General features: G+C 49.0%; 1 protein-coding gene across 1 annotated transcript; it reads left to right on the forward strand.

Annotated features, from left to right (window-relative positions):
• Window positions 1-656: 656 nt before the first annotated feature.
• Window positions 657-2,961, forward strand: TEX52 (testis expressed 52). Its single transcript, XM_075553145.1, has 2 exons — window positions 657-728; window positions 2,407-2,961. The coding sequence occupies exons 1-2, from the start codon at window positions 657-659 to the stop codon at window positions 2,959-2,961; spliced, it is 627 nt and encodes a 208-aa protein (XP_075409260.1).
• Window positions 2,962-18,476: the final 15,515 nt, after the last annotated feature.

An 18,476-nucleotide genomic window follows, 5' to 3' on the forward strand; every position in this document is an offset into this window, starting at 1 on the left:
TTCACCGACCAGCCAGCTCGAGAACACTACTGTAACCACCTTCTCAATAAAACCGGGAGTGGAAAGGCATGTTGCTGTCCGTTGCTGTGTTGCAAGAGCGGGGCCAGAAGCAGGGTGGCAATGGCGGTTACGGAGAAGGGGCCTGACGAGGCCTCCGCAGCAACAGTGCAGAAGGTTTTAGCACGAGTTTACCTGTGGCAGAAGCAACTTCAGGTTGTCCTGGTGCTCATCCTGCCCAGCCAGCTCCCTTGCTCGCATATCCAAGCCTGCTCCCTGGGACCCGCTGGATAACTTGGGCCTTTGGTGGGGGGGGGTTCCCAAATAAGGGGAGGAGGACCACAGATAGATGGTTTTTCACGGCCCAGCCCACCAACTCAAGGCCTGGAAGCCAGCTCACCCTACTTCCTCCCACAAACTGCTACTCTCACCATCGCTGGCAGTATTAACCTGGGCTTGTCTCACCTGAAAGGCAGCAGGGGGGGGGGGGGGTAGGGTGTGTGTGCCAAGGGACTGGAGGGCCCTCCCAGGGAGAGGTAAGGGCCTCCTCTCTGAGTCACCACTCAGGAGACATCACCATAGCAACTCCAGCAGCAAACAATGGAGCCAGAAAGGCTTCCCCACGCAGCAGCCCCTCCTGCCTCTTGAGGTTCGGAAGAATGGCCACTAACCCACAAAGATATCCCAGAGGGCACTGCGGCCCATCCTGGGTCAGAGAACCTTTCCTGCAGGTAGGGGGTGGGGCCAACCTAGCAGCTTGCAGCTGGGCACCCTGATGGGCTAGGGGCTGCCCCCCTGTGGTAGGCTGGAGGAGTTCCTGGGCAGCAGAGCTAGCCCATACACCACAGTCCTGCCCACCTAGTCCAGTGAGGCTGTGGAATAGGAAGCCCAGAAGAGGGAAGCAGCGGCCGGGTTGTTACTGGAGCTCCCCCAGACCTACCAGGGCAGTCCTGTAGAAATAATTTAGGGAGCTGGGCACAAGAAACAGGTGGCTGTTTGGGACTCAGCAGAGCCCTAGGGGTAAAAGGGAGGGAGAGGCATTTTAAAAAGACATTCCTGAGCTCTGGCACCGGGCACCGCCAAGCAGTGTGCCAAGCCCCCGCCTCCTGGCAGAGCTGCGGGAGTACAAACACCTGTGGGGCTCACCTCCCAGCTCCATCTCACTCGGCACACGGAGGGAGTTGCTCTCTGGGTCTTGCCGTTTGCATTTTTAAACGGCGACAATAACAAGGCTTGGACGCCGAGTTGTGAAATGAATGAGACAGGGTGTTGAGCACAGCGTCAATCCATACTCACTGTTCATTTAACTGGGGGGTGGGGGGGTGCGGGGAAAGCTAAGGAAAAGGAATGACATTTGGGGCGCTTTTAAAGAGGTGCTTGTATTGGAATGAGGCGGATGTACGGGAAAGCATGCGTGAGGGCGAATTCACAAGGAGGCAGGGGTGTCTGGGACAGGAAAGCACCGAGGTGGGCCCTGGTTCTGGAGCTCTGTGGAGGACTTTCCTGGAGCGTCACCAGGGCCAGGCACCCGTGCAGATGGGCTCCCATATCTAGCTTGGGTGTGTCCCGCTCTCATTCTCTCTGGATCTGGGGGTTCTGCCTAGGAGCACTAGGTCCTGAGAAAGAAGTGGGGCTCCAGAACACAGGATGGGGGACAGGGAAGAGAGGAAAGGTAGAACTCAGGAAAACCAAGCTCCTGAGAGCCCTCGGGGTGGGTTTGAACTGCTGACCTTTCAGGTGGCAGTTGACCATTCCACTGTTTGCACCACCCAGGGAGGGATTCCTTACGTTGAGGAACCTCCAAAGCCAGAGCCATGGATCGTCCTGACTCTGCCTCCCAGCTTCCCTGCAGGGCCGAGTAGAACAGCCCTCTGGGATTTCCCAGACTGGAAATCTTTCCAGGAGCAGACCCTGCATCTTTCTCCCACGGTCTGTACCGCTGACCTTGAGGTTAGCCCCATGCTCAACCCGCTGTACTATCCCGCCTGATTTCAGTCGAGGAAAACCCTGAGGCAAACCCACTGCCCTCCAGTCCGTGCCCATGCCCAGTAATCTCATCTCGTCTCCCAGACTGCCATTCACCAAGGGAGCGGGCAGCCTCGCTTTCTGGGGAGCAGCCAGTGGGTGTGAAGCACCCATCCTGCACTTTGCAGGACAACGCTTAACCCATAGCACAACTAGGGCTCCTTACAGTTGGGGAAAGGGGGTGGGAAATCAGGGAAGAAGCACCCTAAGTGGGAAGAACTGAGCAGACATCACGTCGGATGGATGGCACAGAGGTGAGAAAACGGTTCCCCTCCAAGACATCAGTGCAGGCTGTGAACCAGGCTGGCCAAGTCTCTCTCTGGCTTGTGCCTGGGCCCGGAGACTGAGTCCCACCCCCCACCCCTTCCTCTGGTCTCTTCCCAGATGATCAACACCAATGACTCCCCCCCAGTCTCCCAAACGTGGGCTCAGCGTGAATTCCTGCACCCGGGTGAGCCCTGGGAGTTGCCTGGCTTCACTCGGCAAGCCTACCACCAGCTGGCCCTGAAGCAACCGCCCTGCACCAACATCAAATCGAAGGTCCGTCGCCGCCAGATCTACCCCGCGGAGGAAGCCACCCAGCACTCCTGGGGCTTCCACATGTGGCTTGACGTGGGGCGCCTGCCCGCCACTGTGCCCATCCGGCCGGACATGCCCTACGACAGCAATGTCTGGCGCTGGCTGGCCAACTCCAGAGCCCCCTGCCCGCACCCAGCCGGGCCCCTCATCCCCCCGCCCTCCAGGTTGGGCAAGAACAACTTCCTGACCTTCCTTGGCTGCACCCCCATCTTCGAGGACCCCAACAGGAGGACCCAGGTGATCCGCAGCACGGTGAAGGGGCTGAGAGAGGCGGAGAAACTCAAGCTGCGGAGCGAGGCCAGGGCACCTCCGCTGGACGTCCACGGCAACATCCTGCCCCCAAAGAACTTCAAGAAGTAAGACCAACACCTTCCTCAGGGAGCTTGTGTCCAGGTGACCCCTCCCTCCTGCTGACTCCTCTCTCTGATGGCGAGCCCAGTACTCGAACCTTCCCACCCCGGGTTACCCCAAATCCTTACTCTCTTTTTAATTATTTCCTGAGGACACGTAGAGATGCCTAATGGATGAACTAAGGAAGTGGGGTTTCCAGTGGCTAGACACGGGCAATGCAGAGCGTGAGGAAGCAGTCCCTGCCCTCCAGGAGCTGGCGAAGGAACAGCGTAGCAGATCCCTGCGTGCAAGGCTCCACGTGCCGAGGTCCTGAGCGGATTCAGAGTCACTCATGAATGGGCAGCGCTGAGGGCCGAAGGGCCGGTGATCTAACAAGTTGTTGTTTGTCCATCCTGGCTCCCCTTGTGGATCCGATGGAGGTGATCAGTTCCTAGCTCCCTGGATAAACGTGTCGAACCAACCAGGAGACCTATTTCAGACGTTCGGATGAGGCAGAGGGGACGGATGTGATCCCCTTGGGAAGACTTCCTGGGGAAACTGGCATTAAGCTGGGATGGGTAGAAACCCTTCAGAGCGGCAGGCGCACCCCAGGCAGGTCTGCTCCGTGGGGGCAGAGACGGGCAGGTGAAAGGTGTAAGGACCCCTCCCCGCCCCACATGGAAACCCACAGTTCCCTCCAAGCAGGAAACAAGCCGAGACCAGCCTGCCTCCTCGAACTCCAATCCCCAGGGCAGAGGCTGAAAAGCTGAAGGTTGGAAGGAGAGGGGTGGTGGAGACTTTTATCATCTTAAAAAAAACAAACTAACCAAGCATTACAGGTGGTAAGGGTTGGTGGTTTTGAGAAGAATTTTGCTTCTCTCATGTCTTTTCAATTAAGGCGATTGATTGCTAACAGGTGCTAGAGACTGGGTGTAGGAAGATGACTAAGACTTAGCTTGCGCCTCAGAAAATTCAGCCTAATGTTATGATAACTTACTATGCGCCGGATGCTGTTCTCAGCATGTTCGCAGTGTGATTTAACCCTCCACAGCCTGTAAAGAACTTGGCACAGTGGTTAAGTGCTGGGCTGCCAACCAAAGGGCCGGTGGTTCAAACCCACCCTGAAGCTCAGAGAAGCGAGACCTGGCGATCTGCTCCCATAAGGCTTTACTGTCGACCACCCCTCTGGGGAATCTGAAGCCCAGAGAGCTCAATCAGGTCCATGCCGCCAGGAAGTGGCAGGCCTGGAATGTGAGCTCAGGCTTTCTACTCCGGAGCTCAGGACACTCTGAGAGTGTCCATCTCGGAAACTCAGGGGAACCGTCTGGTGCAGGGTGGCGGGGGAGTCAGAAGGGACTCGAGGGCAGTGAGTTTGGTTGGGCAAAGGGCTACGAGAATGGTTTATGCAGCTCTGGATCGGCTGGTGCACACATTCTGAACGCCAGGCTCCCTGAGGACGTGCGCTGTAGGAGGATCAGACCTGGGGGAGCGTCAGGATGTTTGCAAGCTCATCGGGGAAAGAGACCCCGCGGCCCTCCGCGCTGGCAGTGCATAGCATCGTCTTGACGCTCCGCGTGATCAAATGCTGCCGTGTCAGCGAGTCCTGCACTGGACAGGCAGAAGCCCTGGTGGCGCCGTGGTTAAGTGCTCGGCTGCTCACCCAAAGGTCTTCAGTGTGAACTCACCAAGCTACTCCTCCTGAGATAACAGCCTCAGGAACCCATAGGGGCGGTCCGCCGCTGTTCTGTCAGGCCGCTCCGCTGGCAGTGGGTTTGATTTGAAATGTGATTGACCCGGGGAACGCTCGGAGCATTCTTTTCCAAATGCTTCTTCGCTGTGCTGCTCATGGAACCTCTGTAAGCAGTGGCAGTGAATGGGGCTGTCTGCTGAACCAGGTGCTAAGCATGCCGGACCAGAGGTAGTTTGTAGCACATAACCATCTGTTTGCTACTGTTCAACTGATAGGCCCGAGGGGCGTGAGCAGTTAAGTAGCAGCGGCTAACCCTAAAGCTCGCCGATTTGAACTCACCCAGAGGTGCCTTGGAACAAAGGCACGCATGAGGGCAGCGTGAGTTGGTTCTGCTTGCTTTGCTTTATGGATCAGAGGACCCCGTCCGAGAAAGGGCAGACTAAGTCCCGTCAGTCAGGACTGGAGGGGCTCTTGGCTAGCGTCTCTGAGTTCGTTAGTTGACAAAGAGGAATGTTTGCCCTGAGCGCAATGTTGTTCCCGCTGGTGCTGCTTTAAAAGGGAGCTTGGGATTTACAGGCTGGTTAGAATCTGGGTAAGTTGGGGGAAGAGTAGCACGTGCCAAAAGAATGGAAGGTTTGCCTCTTAGCATCATGTCAGCATCCTAAAGCCCAAACACACACTCATGGGGTAGAGGCCCATCACTTGATAGACTCATTTGTCACAAGACACATCCAGTTAGAGAGAGACTGCCGGGGTCGGGGCGGTGTTCTCCCAGCCTGATTGTTCACCACTTTGCAAGGCAACAGAGTCAGCCTTTTCCTCGCCTGCCCTTTCCCAACAGAGAGGAGCCTGGCCCTCTCCCTGACCTCTGTTCCGTCCAAACCTCTTGCTCCCAACAGGTATCAGCACATATCAGCTGGCGGAAGGTTCGAGCCCCATGGCCTCCCTCTTCTGCCCAACCCCCTTCCCAATGACCTTGCTAGGAGCTGGCCTTGCCCCAACCCTCTGCCACATTACCAAGAGAAGAAGCTCGGCCTGGCCTTGCTGCCCAGTGCTCCCCTGAGCAAGGACCTCGTGAGGAACTACCAGACCCTGATCCAGGACCGCATTGCCTTGCCCCTCTACTGCTTCTCCTTGGTGAGCCGTGACAAAGCCTCAACCAGGAAGAGGAGGTCTTCGTGAGTGTAAAGGAGCCACCAGGTGGGTGGGGACTCTGAGGAGCTCTGCGAGCCCCAGACTCCAGAGTTCTCAGCCAAATACCCCTTGAGGGAGAAGTTCTCAGGACTTCGGGACAGCTCTGGCTTCTGTGCCCTGGAGCCTTTCCACCGTCTTCTCAGCCTCAAGCCACCTCTGTACCCCAGACTCCGGGAGACTCCCCTGAAGAGGCATTGCTTGTTGTTGTGTGTCTTCTTTGGAGGACAAGCTCAGAGAGCGGGGAGGAGGAAGGGCAGTTGGGAGCAGGGAGGGGCGCCGGTTCTCAGGGATAGAACTCGGGTCAGGAAGAAGGGTGTGTGCGTGTGTGTGTGTGTGTGTGCGTGTGTGTGTGCACACACGTGTGTTGGGTAAGTGAAGAGGCACTGTAAGAAATCTGCATAGGAAGTCACCTCCAGTGTCCATCTTCCATTTGGAACAAGACTGGGACTGGTCAGGTGCAGGTGCTAGGCAGGATCACTCGTCTTACTTCCTCCCTGGGCTATTCAATGTCTGGATAAAGACTAGAACCCACTCTGTTTAGTTGCACCTTCTGACTGCCACCACCCACAGGACTTAAGGGAGTGGACGTTAGTCTGGTCAAAGCTGGTGCGACAGGGAAGGGTTGAGTCTGATAAGGGTTGACCAAGTCTCAACAGGTGCAGTAGAGCAAAATAAGGTGTCAAGGTAAAGGAGATGCCATCTTCAAGAGTGACCTCAGGCCTTGGGCCTCAACTGCGGTTGACACCAGAGACCTCAGCTTGTGGCATGGGGCAGCCAAAGATGAGCCCGCCTGTCAGAGCTAGGCAAAGCACAGTGGCCAGAAAGGTGCTGGCCCTGGCTCTGGACAAGGATGAGTGTTCACGGGAATGGTGATGGGTGAGGGGAGGGCCTGCAGAAGGCCTGGTAGAGGGGGCTGCAGGAGAATGTATATGTTGGGCCCTTCCTTACCTTGTCTTGTCCCTGTCCTCCTCTTCTGGATCCTTCCCGGTAACTACTTTTCTCAAGCTCTTCAGGCGCCTGGGAATTGATAGACTTACCCGGGTTCTCTGTAGGCTTAGTTTAGACACTAACCTCTGTGATCCTGTGGCGGTCATGGTTCCTCTCGGGCTTTCGGTTTCCTCATCTGTACAATGACTGGAGCCAGAAGGGTATAAATAAATAGAATGAGTAAAATATGTAAAGTACCTGGCACATGGTAACCACACATTGCCGTTGAGTTGACCTCCATTTACGGTGACTCCGTGAGTTGCAGTGGAAGGCTGCTCCATTGCTTGTGACCAGTACAGAGCCAGTCATCAGGCTTTTCTAGCACAGCACCACGGATGGGTTTTCAGCCACCTTTGGGTTGGTGTGATAGATAGGTTTATTGTGCCAACCTGGACAAGAGAACATGTGGGATTAATAAGGTCGCAGCTTGATTGGAGGGCAAAGAGATAAATGGCTCGACAAGCCCTGCCTCTCTTGCTCTGGTGATTGGGCCAGCGTGTGGCTGCTAGTTCTGTGCCTCAACTTGTGAGCTACACTACCTGTGGGACTGCCAACCCGTGGATCGTGTTGCGAGAGCTTGAGGTTCCTTCGAGACCTGCTGCTTTGCCACACTGCTGGTGTGTACATTGCTTGAGCTTGGGACTGTTAGATGCTGTCATCTTGCTGACTATTGGTGACCCTCCCTGCTCTTTCCTGCCTGTGGGTAGACTGCCTGCATTGCCTTATGGAACATTCAGCTGTCTGCTTCCTTGACCTGGGACCCAGTGGCTCTCGTGAATTGAAGGACTTCCAGTATATTAACTGTTCCACGGAAGTGAGTTTCACTGCTCCCTCTGCACTGTTGTATGGACTAATTAGGTGTTATATTTCTTTGTGCTATATCTATCTATCTCTCTATCTACCTCTCTATCTATCTATAAATAAGTGTCCTGGTTTTGTTTCTCTAGAGAACTCTGTCTAACACAGTTGGCAACTGAACGCAAACCCCTTGCATGTGACATATCCGAGGGCCACCTTAGACAAGGCATTGTACATTATTTATACAATAAAAATAATAAGAAAGTTTATCTAGAGCACTTTTAAGTTCTTCTCTAGCTTTAAATGTCTAATTCTATTAAATAGGCTTCCTTACCATTTCTCCCAATGGCACATGGGGAGTGGGCAAGGAAAAGGGAGTTGAGGGGTGAAGGAGTATTTTCTGAGTACTCCAGGGGAACGTGGGGGCCCTGGGAACATAGCAGTTCTCCTCACGCCTCCTGGATTAGTAACCATGCTGGAAAGAGGGCTCAGAGTGACCAGACGGGACAAAAAGGAACTGCCCCATCGGGTTTCCAAGGCTAAAAATCTGTATGGAAACAAGACTGCCACAACTTCTTCTCATGGAAGGACTGGTGAGTTATAACTGCCTGTCTTTCACTTAGGAACTGAGTGCTTAACCACTGGGTCTCCAGGACTCCATTCTCTTTATGTAGGACCCTAGCACCTCCCCTTCCTGTTATGTATATGCATGACTGAGCCTATTAGCCCAGGACTATATTAGTGCATCAGAGAATACATTCTCTCTCTCCCTCTCTCTCTCTCTCTCTCTCTTTCTCAATCCTGCCATCAGAAGAGGTGCGCCCTTGCACGCATTGTCAGTTGTCTCTTTAACTTACCCTTCAAGTACACAATCGGCCCCTAGGACCCACCTGGTTGCCCACACTGTATCTTGTCGTTGGTGCCATCATGATGCCTAGACAGTTGTCAGTAACTTCTTCCGCCTGAGTGTCATTAGAAAAGGGAGGGAATGTTCATCGGTGCCAAAGGCAGGCTCAAATCTTAGGCAAAAAGGAAGGGGAAACAGAAGTGGAAAGAAAGTGGACAAAGAGAAGATGGGAGAAGAGAAATCCTGTTGTCAGAAGAAAGGTAATGCAGACTTCTTGATTGAAGACTGAGGGTCCACAGTGTTTGGAGGGAGTTGGGCAGTTGTTCTAGGCCTCCTGAGGATACTTGCAGGACCAAAATTAAGGTACAGAGTCCAAAGATGAGAGGAACTGCCAAGCAAAACAAGTGGCAAGAGATCATGGGGAAAGGGAAAGAGTAGAAAGGGTCTTGAGTGATGGCCTATACTTCAGTTGGGTGCTGTGGCTGAAAAGACCAGGCGAAATCCCAGCAGGTTATCCTGGTGTTGCTTCCTCCCCACTGTGGTAATCAGAATATGACTCCTCTTGTGTCCCCTGCGGTGCTGCTCAACTTCTTCCATGAATGTCATGCTCGTAAAGAGAAAAGGAAAGCAAAGGGACTCTACCCTCACAAAGCCTTGGCTTTAGTGGGAAGATGGGCGTATGAACAAACAATTATAAAACAACATGGTAACTACTGTAAGAGTCCCGGAGGTTGTGGTCTTGGGACCATAGTCTCAGGGAATAACCAGGTCAGTGAGCATAATATAGTTCATAAAGACGATGTTCTGCATCCTATTTTGGTGAGTAGAGACCAAGGACTCAAAACTTGTGAATGGCCATCTATGATGCAGAAAATCAAAGACTCAAAGAAACAACTGGTCCAAAAGATGGTCTACACGAGACCAGAAGAACTAGATGGTGCCTGGCTTCCACTATTGTTTTCTCCCCAACAGTCGTATTGCCACAAAATTTACATATCATAATTCAATAGTTCAATCATTCAATCATATCAAGGAGAATGATACAACCATTCCCATATCAGTTGTAGAGCACTCCCCCACCCCATGGTTAAATCAGTTTTACAATGAGCTATGCAATTACAGTCCTTTCCAGAGCTCCCTCCCCCTCCTGCCTTCATTACTTACTCCCAAAATCCCTTTTCCCTCCCTATCACCCACCCTCACACCTGTATCGCTAAATCCCCTTGTATCAGTTATTATCATCATGCATCCACTCCTCCTGTGCTTCCCAGCTCGGAGACCCAACAGAAAACCATAAGAATATTTCACTAAGGTAGCAAGGATAAAATCATAATAGTATAAAGACAAAAATAGAAATAATGAGGCGGGAAAGACCCCCCCATTGACATTCAAAAAGCCAGGGAAGAAATTTCTGTCCTGGAACAAGTAAGAGATACTTGCACCCAGAACAAATCCAGGTCATGTCTAGAGGGTGGTCAACTGCTGGCTACCACTATTGATCTGACTCTGATCAGGATCATCATCGAAGGGCCTAGACAGAGAGGGGGGAAATGTGGACCCAAACTCAAACTGATAAAAGAACTAGGCTTACTGAAGGGACATTGACATCGGAGACGATGGCCCTGTGGTGGTCTTTGTTAGGTGCCCACGATCAATTCCAATTCCCAGCGACCTTGAGCACAGCAGACCCAAACGCTGCCAGTCCTGCTCTCGCCTCATCCTTGTTACGCTTTGAGTCCACTGAGGAACAACTGTCTGACTGCACCCCCTTTTGCTCGTCTCCTCTGCCCTGGCTCCCAGGCTCCTTTGCTCTCAGAAAGAAATTCAATCCTGCAAGTATCCTCAAAAGGTCTAAAAATTCCATCTCCTTGAGGGCCTTTCTCTTTTTTTAAAATCATTTTATTGGGGGCTCGTACAACTCTTACCACAATCCATAATACATCCATTGTGTCAAGCACATTGGTACATTTGTTGCCATCATCATTCTCAAAACATTTGCTTTCTACTTGAGCCCTTGGTATCAGCTGATTTTTCCCCTTCCCTCCCTGCTACCCCTCCCTCATGAACCCGTGATAATTTTTTTTGATAATTTATAAATTATTATTATTTTGTCATGTCTTCCACTGTCCGATTTCTCCCTTCACCCACTTTTCTGTTGTCTGCCCCTTCTTTTTGCTGGCCTTCTACTTTTCCAAAGACAATATTCTTTTCCAGAGATTGATCTCCTCCCCTGGTGATAGGAAGAACGCACACGGGGATGAAGTTTAACCAGGCTCGCAGTTAAGGCTCATTTTGGCTCTACTTTTTCCAAGACTTGTTTTTCTGCCATTCCATGGGACTTTCAATATTTCCCCCCCAGCACCACGGTTCAAATGCACCTGCTCTTCACGGGTCATCCTTATTCACTGTCCAACTGTCACGTGCATGTGAGGTGATAGACATGCCCGTGACTCGGAGTCCTCACACACTGCTGCTGAGATGGCCAATGGGCACAACTACTGACGTGATATGGTGCTCAGGGGAAAAACCTCCTATGATCCAACAATGCCCCTGCTGGGTAAATCTCCTAAAAAGGAGAGAGAGTGATCACATGAACAGACAGATGCACGCCCATGTTCACCGGAGCAATAAGATGAACACAGCCTAAGTGCCCATCAGTAAGCAAATGGATGAAGAAGAAACACCGGCACATACACACGATGGAATATTTATGCATCACTAAACATCAATGATCAAATCACAAAACACTTCATGACATGAATGAACCTGGAGAACATTAGGCTGAATGAAATTAGCCAATCACAAAAGGATAAATATCACATGATACTGCTATAAAGGGGAAAGAAAAAAAAAGACTTTCATATCAAAGGAAGCCCGCTTGGAGACTGCCCGGTGGGGAGGGCCAGGCAAGGGTGCCAAGGCAAGGACGAGCGTGAACTTGGAAGAAGAGAAATCCAGAGGTGGGTGAAAGGTGGCCTCTTGGGGGTTTGCTTAGTAGTTTAAACTGCCGCATTATGAGCCTGACAATGTGAAATGAAAACCCCACTTAATTTACAATAAAATTTTGTTTTAAAAAATAAAAATGGAAAAGGAACTACCATGGCTTGGGGCAGGTACTCTTGACCCCTTAGAGTGACAGCCTGCTCTTCGACACAGTAAAGATCATGGCTCATGCAGCGGATGAGCCTCTCGTAATAGGTCCTTTAACTTCCTGAAATTTGGAAATCAAATTTCCGTGAAAATTGATTGTGGAGCCAAGCAACCACCTGGAACTGAGCTCACTCTCAGAGATCACCTTTTAGCCAAACAAAAAAAGCACCCATTGTATGAACAATGACTGCCACGAGAAATGTGCCCCACGAGCAATCAGCCCTGGGACCAAGGGGAGCAGCTGGCCCGACACGAAATGCAGAAGGCGGGAAGAGGCAGTGAATGAAAATGAGGAGCCCAGGGAGGAAGTGGGCAGAGGGCTGTTACACCAAGGGGATTGCGACCAATGCCACGAAACAAATGTGTATGAATTGTGGCACGGGAAACCGATTTGCTCCATAAACTTCCACTCCAGCCACAATGAATTATTTTAAATATATATAAATAATATGCATAGCTGCCAGTGCCAAGTATACAGTGAGAGCATAAAGGAGAGACCTCTACATCAGTGTGTGTGTCTGTGTGCGTGTGAACATGTCTACCTTCTTACCAAGAACAGCAAACATTTACTCAGCCGAACTATTTGGCGGGCATAATTTTGAAAAGAGTCCCAGTAATACAGTGGTTACACATTGGGCTTCTAACTGCAAGGTCAGCAGTTTGAAACCTTTAGCCACTCTGGAGAAGAAAGATCAGGTTTTATATTCCCTTAAAGAGTTACAGTCTCAAAAAAAAAAATTAAATTAAAAAAAAAAAAGAGTTACAGTCTCAAAGCAACAAAGTCCACATGGAAGAAGCACACCAGCCTATGTGATCATGAGGTGTTGACGGGGATCAAGTATCAGGCATCAAAGACCCAGAACAAAAAATCATATCATTGTGAATGAGGGGGTGTGCGCAGTGGAGACCCAAAGCCCACCTGTGGACAATTGGACATCCCCTTACAGAAGGGTCACAAGGAAGAGATGAGCCAGTCAGGATGCAGTATACCACTGATGAAACATGCAACTTTCCTCTAGTTCTTTAATGCTTCTTTCCCCCACCACTATCATGACCTCAATTCTACCTTAAAAATCCAGCTAGACCAGAGCATGTACACTGGTACAGGTAAGATCTGGAGAAACAGGGAATCCAGGACAGATAAACCCCTCAAGACCAATAATGAGATAATCGGTACTAGGAGGGTAAGGGTAAGGTGCAGCGAGAAAAGGGGAACTGATCACAATGATCTATACATAACCCACTCCCAGGGGGACAGACAACAGCAAAGTGGGTGAAGGGAGACATCAGTCAGTGTAAGACAAGAAAAAGTAACAATATTTTATAAATTATCAAAGGTTCATGAGGGAGGGAGAGGGAAGGAAGGATGGAAAAAATGAGGAGCTGATACCAAGGACTCAAGCAGAAACAAAAAGTTTTGAAAATGATGATGGCAACATATGTACAAATGTGCTTGACACAATGGATAGATGTATGGATTGTGATAAGAGCTATATGAACCCCTGAAAAAATTATTTTTAAAAAAGAAAGATATTGGGCCAATGTAGGCTAACTCCATATCATAGTACCTGAATTATTCACTGGCACAGAATCAATCCTTTCATAGCTGGATGCTTGTAGGAGGCATCCGGCTCATCAAGGTGTTTTACTAACGGTGACTATTTAGTCCCCTGTGCCTCTGTGTCCCTGCAGACAAAAGCATTGAAAAATGACTGTTATTTGTGACTTTGCTGCTAAAAGCATTGAGAGATAATTCAGTTATTTAAGATCTCTTTGAGGCTCTCTTGAATCTTGCATATCCGTGTGATTGTCTTTGAACCTAGTGCTTTTATTAGTCTAAGGTTAAGAAACTATGACTAGTTAAGTAACATTTGCATAGATAAGAGTTTAGGAATGTTTAAGTTCTTTGATATTTGTTTTGTAACCAATTCCCTTGTGTAAGAAGAGTATAAAAACCAAGCTTCAAATATACTGGAGACTTCAGTCCATCAGATTAAAGTCCTCCCGATCCCATGCTTTGTATATATCTCTTTCTTTTCTTTCATCCACACGCCTCATTTCGAACCCAGCTTGATGCGGATAGCTGGTCTAATCCCCTGGGCAGATGCTATTTACACAAACAATGGGGATTAATTGTCAGGGAAAACATACCAATAATCATTGAGAATGTCAGTCACAGGTTGGCTAGAATAATGCATATGTAATAATGTATAACAATACATTGTTATAATTAATTAATAATAATGAATCCCATAGCATATAGGGCATTGATGTAGCAAGATTGATAAAATTACAGTTAGTTTCTCTCCTTGATTGTTCTGCTAATTATGTTTTTCTAAATAAGGATGTTCATAATATCCAAATATGTATTCGTTTCATCTGTAGATTTTTGGTGATTTCTCTTTATTTCTGTAGTCAATCTAATCTGAGATTTGTCCATTTTGTTTTCTAACAATGAACATCTGATTTAAAACACAACAAAACAGAGTCACAGTCTCAGAAGCTCCCTCTGGTAGTTCTACCCTGTTCCATAGAGCTGCCATGGGTTGGAATCAACTCCACGACTATAAATGTGGTCTTTTGAGAGGACCACGTGGGGCAGTGGTTAAATATTCAGCTGCTAACTGAAACTCAGGTGGTTCAAACCAGGAGCTGCTCTGTGGGGCAAAGATGTGCAGTCTGCTTCCAGAAAGGTGCACCCTCATGGCAACCCCATGAGGGTATTTCCTACTCGGCCCTGGGGTTGCAGTCCTGTAGTTGGAACTGACTCGGTGGCAGTGGGTTTGTGTTGAGAGATTTACATGAATCGCTCCTTTAATTTTTGTAGCTAGGACGAAGCTGGTACTGTTATAATGTTCATTAATGTCCATTGTGCAGATGGGTAGCTAAATGGAAGCACAGAAAGTTCTCAGTTATTCCGTAGTAAATGAGTGTTACTGAACTTTGTGCCCTATATCTAACCCTCATTGTTTTTTAAAATAAGATTCAGTCACTGATATATTTTTAATATGTATAAGGAAACAGCCCCTCTATTTAAGTCTAAAGAGCTTTCCCGTTTATGAATATCCTTATCTCAATAGTATTTTTTTGTTTGTTTTTTTATTTATTTATTTATTTATTTTTAACAATTTATTAGGGGCTCATACAATTCTTATCACAGTTCATACATATACATACATCTATTGTATAAAGCACATCTGTACAGTCTTTGCCCTAGTCATTTTTTTCTCCTCTTTTCTTTTTTTACATTTTATTAGGGACTCATACAACTCTTACCACAATCCATACATATACATACATCGATTGTATAAATCACATCCATACATTCCCTGCCCCAATCATTCTCAAGGCATTTGCTCTCCACTTAAGCCCCTTGCATCAGGTCCTCTCAATAGTATTTTAAGTCCTATACTATTGGCTTCTTTAGAGATACTATTAGAATTACCAAAGGTTACTTTTATTATCGCTCAAAAAACTGATACTGCTGCCACTAAAGTGGAATATATATATACCACACATATATATATCTTAGATATACATATGCCTTATATATATATATACACACACACACACACATATATATGCCTTAGATATAAAAATAGATTTTGAGCTTATACCATAATCCCTAAGCTAAGCAAGTCAGTTTAAAGAACAAAAAAATCATTTCATTGTGAATGAGGGGGAGTGCAGAGTGGAAACCCAAAGCCCATCTGTAAGCAACTGGACATCCCCTTACAGAAGGGTCACAGGGAGGAGACAAGCCAGTCGGGGTGCAGTGTAGCAACGATGAAACAGAACTTTCCTCTAGCTTCCCCCACCCCCTCCACTATCATGATCCCAATTCTACCATACAAATCTGGCTAGACCAGAGGATTTACACTGGTACAGATAGGAACTGGAAACACAGAGAATCCAAAATGGATGATCCTTTTAGGACCAGTGGTGAGAGTGGCAATACTGGGAGGGTGGGAGGGAAAGGGGGAACCAATTACAGGGATCTACATATAACCTCCTCCCTGGGGGATGGACAACAGAAAAGTGGGTGAAGGGAGATGCCGGACAGTGTAAGATATGACAAAATAATTTATAAATTATCAAGGGTTCATGAGGGAGGGGATAAAAATGAGGAGCTGATGGCAAGGGCTTAAGTGGAAAGCCAATGTTTTGAGAATGATGAGGGCAATGAATGTACAAATGTGCTTTACACAATTGATGTATGTATGGATTGTGATAAGAGTTGTATGAGCCCCCAATAAAATGATTAAAAAATAAAAATATTTTAAAAGGTCTCAGTCATTTTGTTATCCTGCCTCTCACTTCATAACAATTCTACAACTTATTTAAATTATACAGGAAATTCTCTAAAATATTAAGAACTTCTCCCAAGGTCAGCTGGCCAGTCAAGGACAGAGCTGGAATTCTTGATGACCAGCTTTGTCTGAGTTAAATATCTCAAGTTCAGTCTGCTTTGAGCCCTTAGAGACAAACTACTTGATTTTTTTAAGTGTCTTGTCATCCATAAAATAAAGGGGAAAAAAATCACCCTACTGTCATAAATGTAAGAAGTGCCCTAGCCTAATAGTCTGTGGAAGATCCATCTAGTTAGGGTGGGGGCAGGAGGTATATGGCCCTGATGATACATTTAAAAACTGACACATGCTCAAGCACACCAGTCTGTGCGATTGTGAAGTGTTGACAGGACTGGGTAACAGGCATCCCAAAACAAACAAACAAAACCATATTGTTAAGAACTAGGTGGGTCGGAGCAGAGACCCAAAGTCCATTAGTAGACAATGGGATATCCCCTCACAAAGGGATCACAGGGAAGGGATGAGTCAATCAATGGACAATAAAGTACCAATGAACACACAATACTCCTGTGGTTCCCTGAGGCTTCCTCACTCCCCAATATCATGACCCTCCTCCCACTGCCTTTCCCTGTGGGCTGGACAGGAGCGTGTGCACAGGTACAGATAAGACAGTAGAGCTCATGCACATGGAGTCCAGGAACAGGAATCGGAGTAGAGATACCAGGAGGGCAGGGGAAGGTGGAGAGAGGAGGAAGGGGGAACTGATTGTTATGATCCACACATAACCGCACCCACTGCCACTACCACGGGGGAGGGGGGCAAACAACAGAAACCGTGAGGGAAGGGAGGCAGCGGGAATAAAAGGAGCTGACACCAAGGGTCTAGAAAAGAATGATGGCAACATCTGTACAAATGTGCTTGATGCAATTGATGTATGGATTGTTACAAGAGCTGTAAGAGCCTCCAATAAACTGTTTTTTTTAAAAACGGACACAGTTCCTGGGATCCTTGCTGGACAGCAGAGTTCTGGAAAACAGTTCCATTCCTGTCTTCAGAAGAGTGGACGGGGCCATAAGATCAGGCCCAAAATAGAATTGGCTGCCCTTAACCTTCTACGGGCTCAAGGGAGCTGTTTGTCTAGTTTGAATAACCCATTCTATAAAGAATATGCTGGGAATTTCCTTATGCGGCAGAGCACGGACAGGGTGATTTTGAGTTTGCTGGGTCAGATGAACTCTCCTCCCCATCCCTACTCTCCAAGTTAAGAATGGACTCTGTTCAGATTTGAGCCATGAACATTTAGGTGTAGAGGTACTTAAAAGTATGACAAGGGTTATCAAAAGGAAGGTGGGCACCAGGGACTCCCCACCTCTACTGAGGTTTGGATAAGAGAGCAAGGAAAACGCGTACTTTGAAGAGCAATCTGGCAACCTCCCCAAAGACGAAGCTGTGTACCTGATGCCCAGCAATGCCACGCCTAGGTAGTGCCTCCAGAGAGGTGCCCAGTCCTCCAGAGAGCTTGGTGCCACCAGAGCTGTGTTCAGAATGCCCACAGCAGCATCGTCTGTAGGCTACAACACGCGGAACTAACCTACCTGTTCTCCGGGTGATGACGTGTCTACACAGCGGACGAGCAGACAGCTGTCAGAGTGAAGCAATAACTAGAGCGAGGGACACCTTGCGGATGAAGCTCACAAATACTGGAGCCAAATGTAGAGTCAGATGGACAGAGAGTTCCACAAAGCGCCGCGATCCGTTGCTCGGTGTCCGCACCACACACAGGGGTACAGAGAGCATCAAGAGAGGCTTGGGGCCGATAGAGTTCCCAATGCAAACAGTGAGGCAGGCAGTCACTACCCAGCGGAAGAGGGATGGTGTGAACTCAGAGGTGTCTTGGAAGAAAGGCCTGGCGATTTGTTTTCCAAAGGGCCTGGGACTACAGGTCTACTCTGAAGTGCATGGAGTGGTCTGGGCTCAGAATTCACGTGGCAGCACTGGGCTCCCGGGAATGAGGACTGTCCCCTTTCGGAGGGGTTCCTCGTTTGGAGGGAGGGGGCCAGGGGAGTTTCGATCACTTTGGTTACAGTTTGCTTAAACTGGACCGTGAGGAAAAAGCAATGGTTAGAACATTCTTCTCCGGGTTTTTAAGAACTAGGATTGGGGGAGCCATCTATAAAAGAGGCCAGGAAGCTGGGTCTTTGGGTTTGTTTTGGGGGGGGGCTGGGGGGAGCGGGCGGTGGGCTGAGCATAGAGAGCTGCCGCTGTCACCTCTGGAAACCAGAACTTGCATGCTGTCTGCCAAGGCAGTCAGGGGAGACCCAGGTAAGTCGTCTCTGTCAGTGGTGGGCATTTGGAGTGCCCCTCCTCTGTTGTGAACCCCACCATTGGCAGCAGAGGGCTACAGGCAGGGCAGCCCAGCAGGAGACTGGGAGGGCAGAAAGCAGAGCCAGGTGCTGGCGCACATGGATGCACATGCCTACATCCCCTCCCACACGCAGACAGAACACGCAGACGCTTCCATTCAAACACGCCTTCCTGCCCACTCTGACCCCAGAGCAGGCGGCACTGC

Source organism: Tenrec ecaudatus, chromosome 6 (genome assembly GCF_050624435.1).
Source record: "Tenrec ecaudatus isolate mTenEca1 chromosome 6, mTenEca1.hap1, whole genome shotgun sequence".
Lineage (NCBI taxonomy): Eukaryota > Metazoa > Chordata > Mammalia > Afrosoricida > Tenrecidae > Tenrec > Tenrec ecaudatus.

What these genes read in the sequence shown, in the direction of transcription:
- TEX52 (XM_075553145.1), top strand. Translation starts at nt 657, where the DNA reads ATGGCCACTAACCCACAAAGATATCCCAGAGGGCACTGCGGCCCATCC. An exon ending in TCAGAGAACCTTTCCTGCAG is followed by an intron (nt 729 to 2,406) that starts GTAGGGGGTGGG and finishes GTCTCTTCCCAG; the next exon opens with ATGATCAACACCAATGACTC.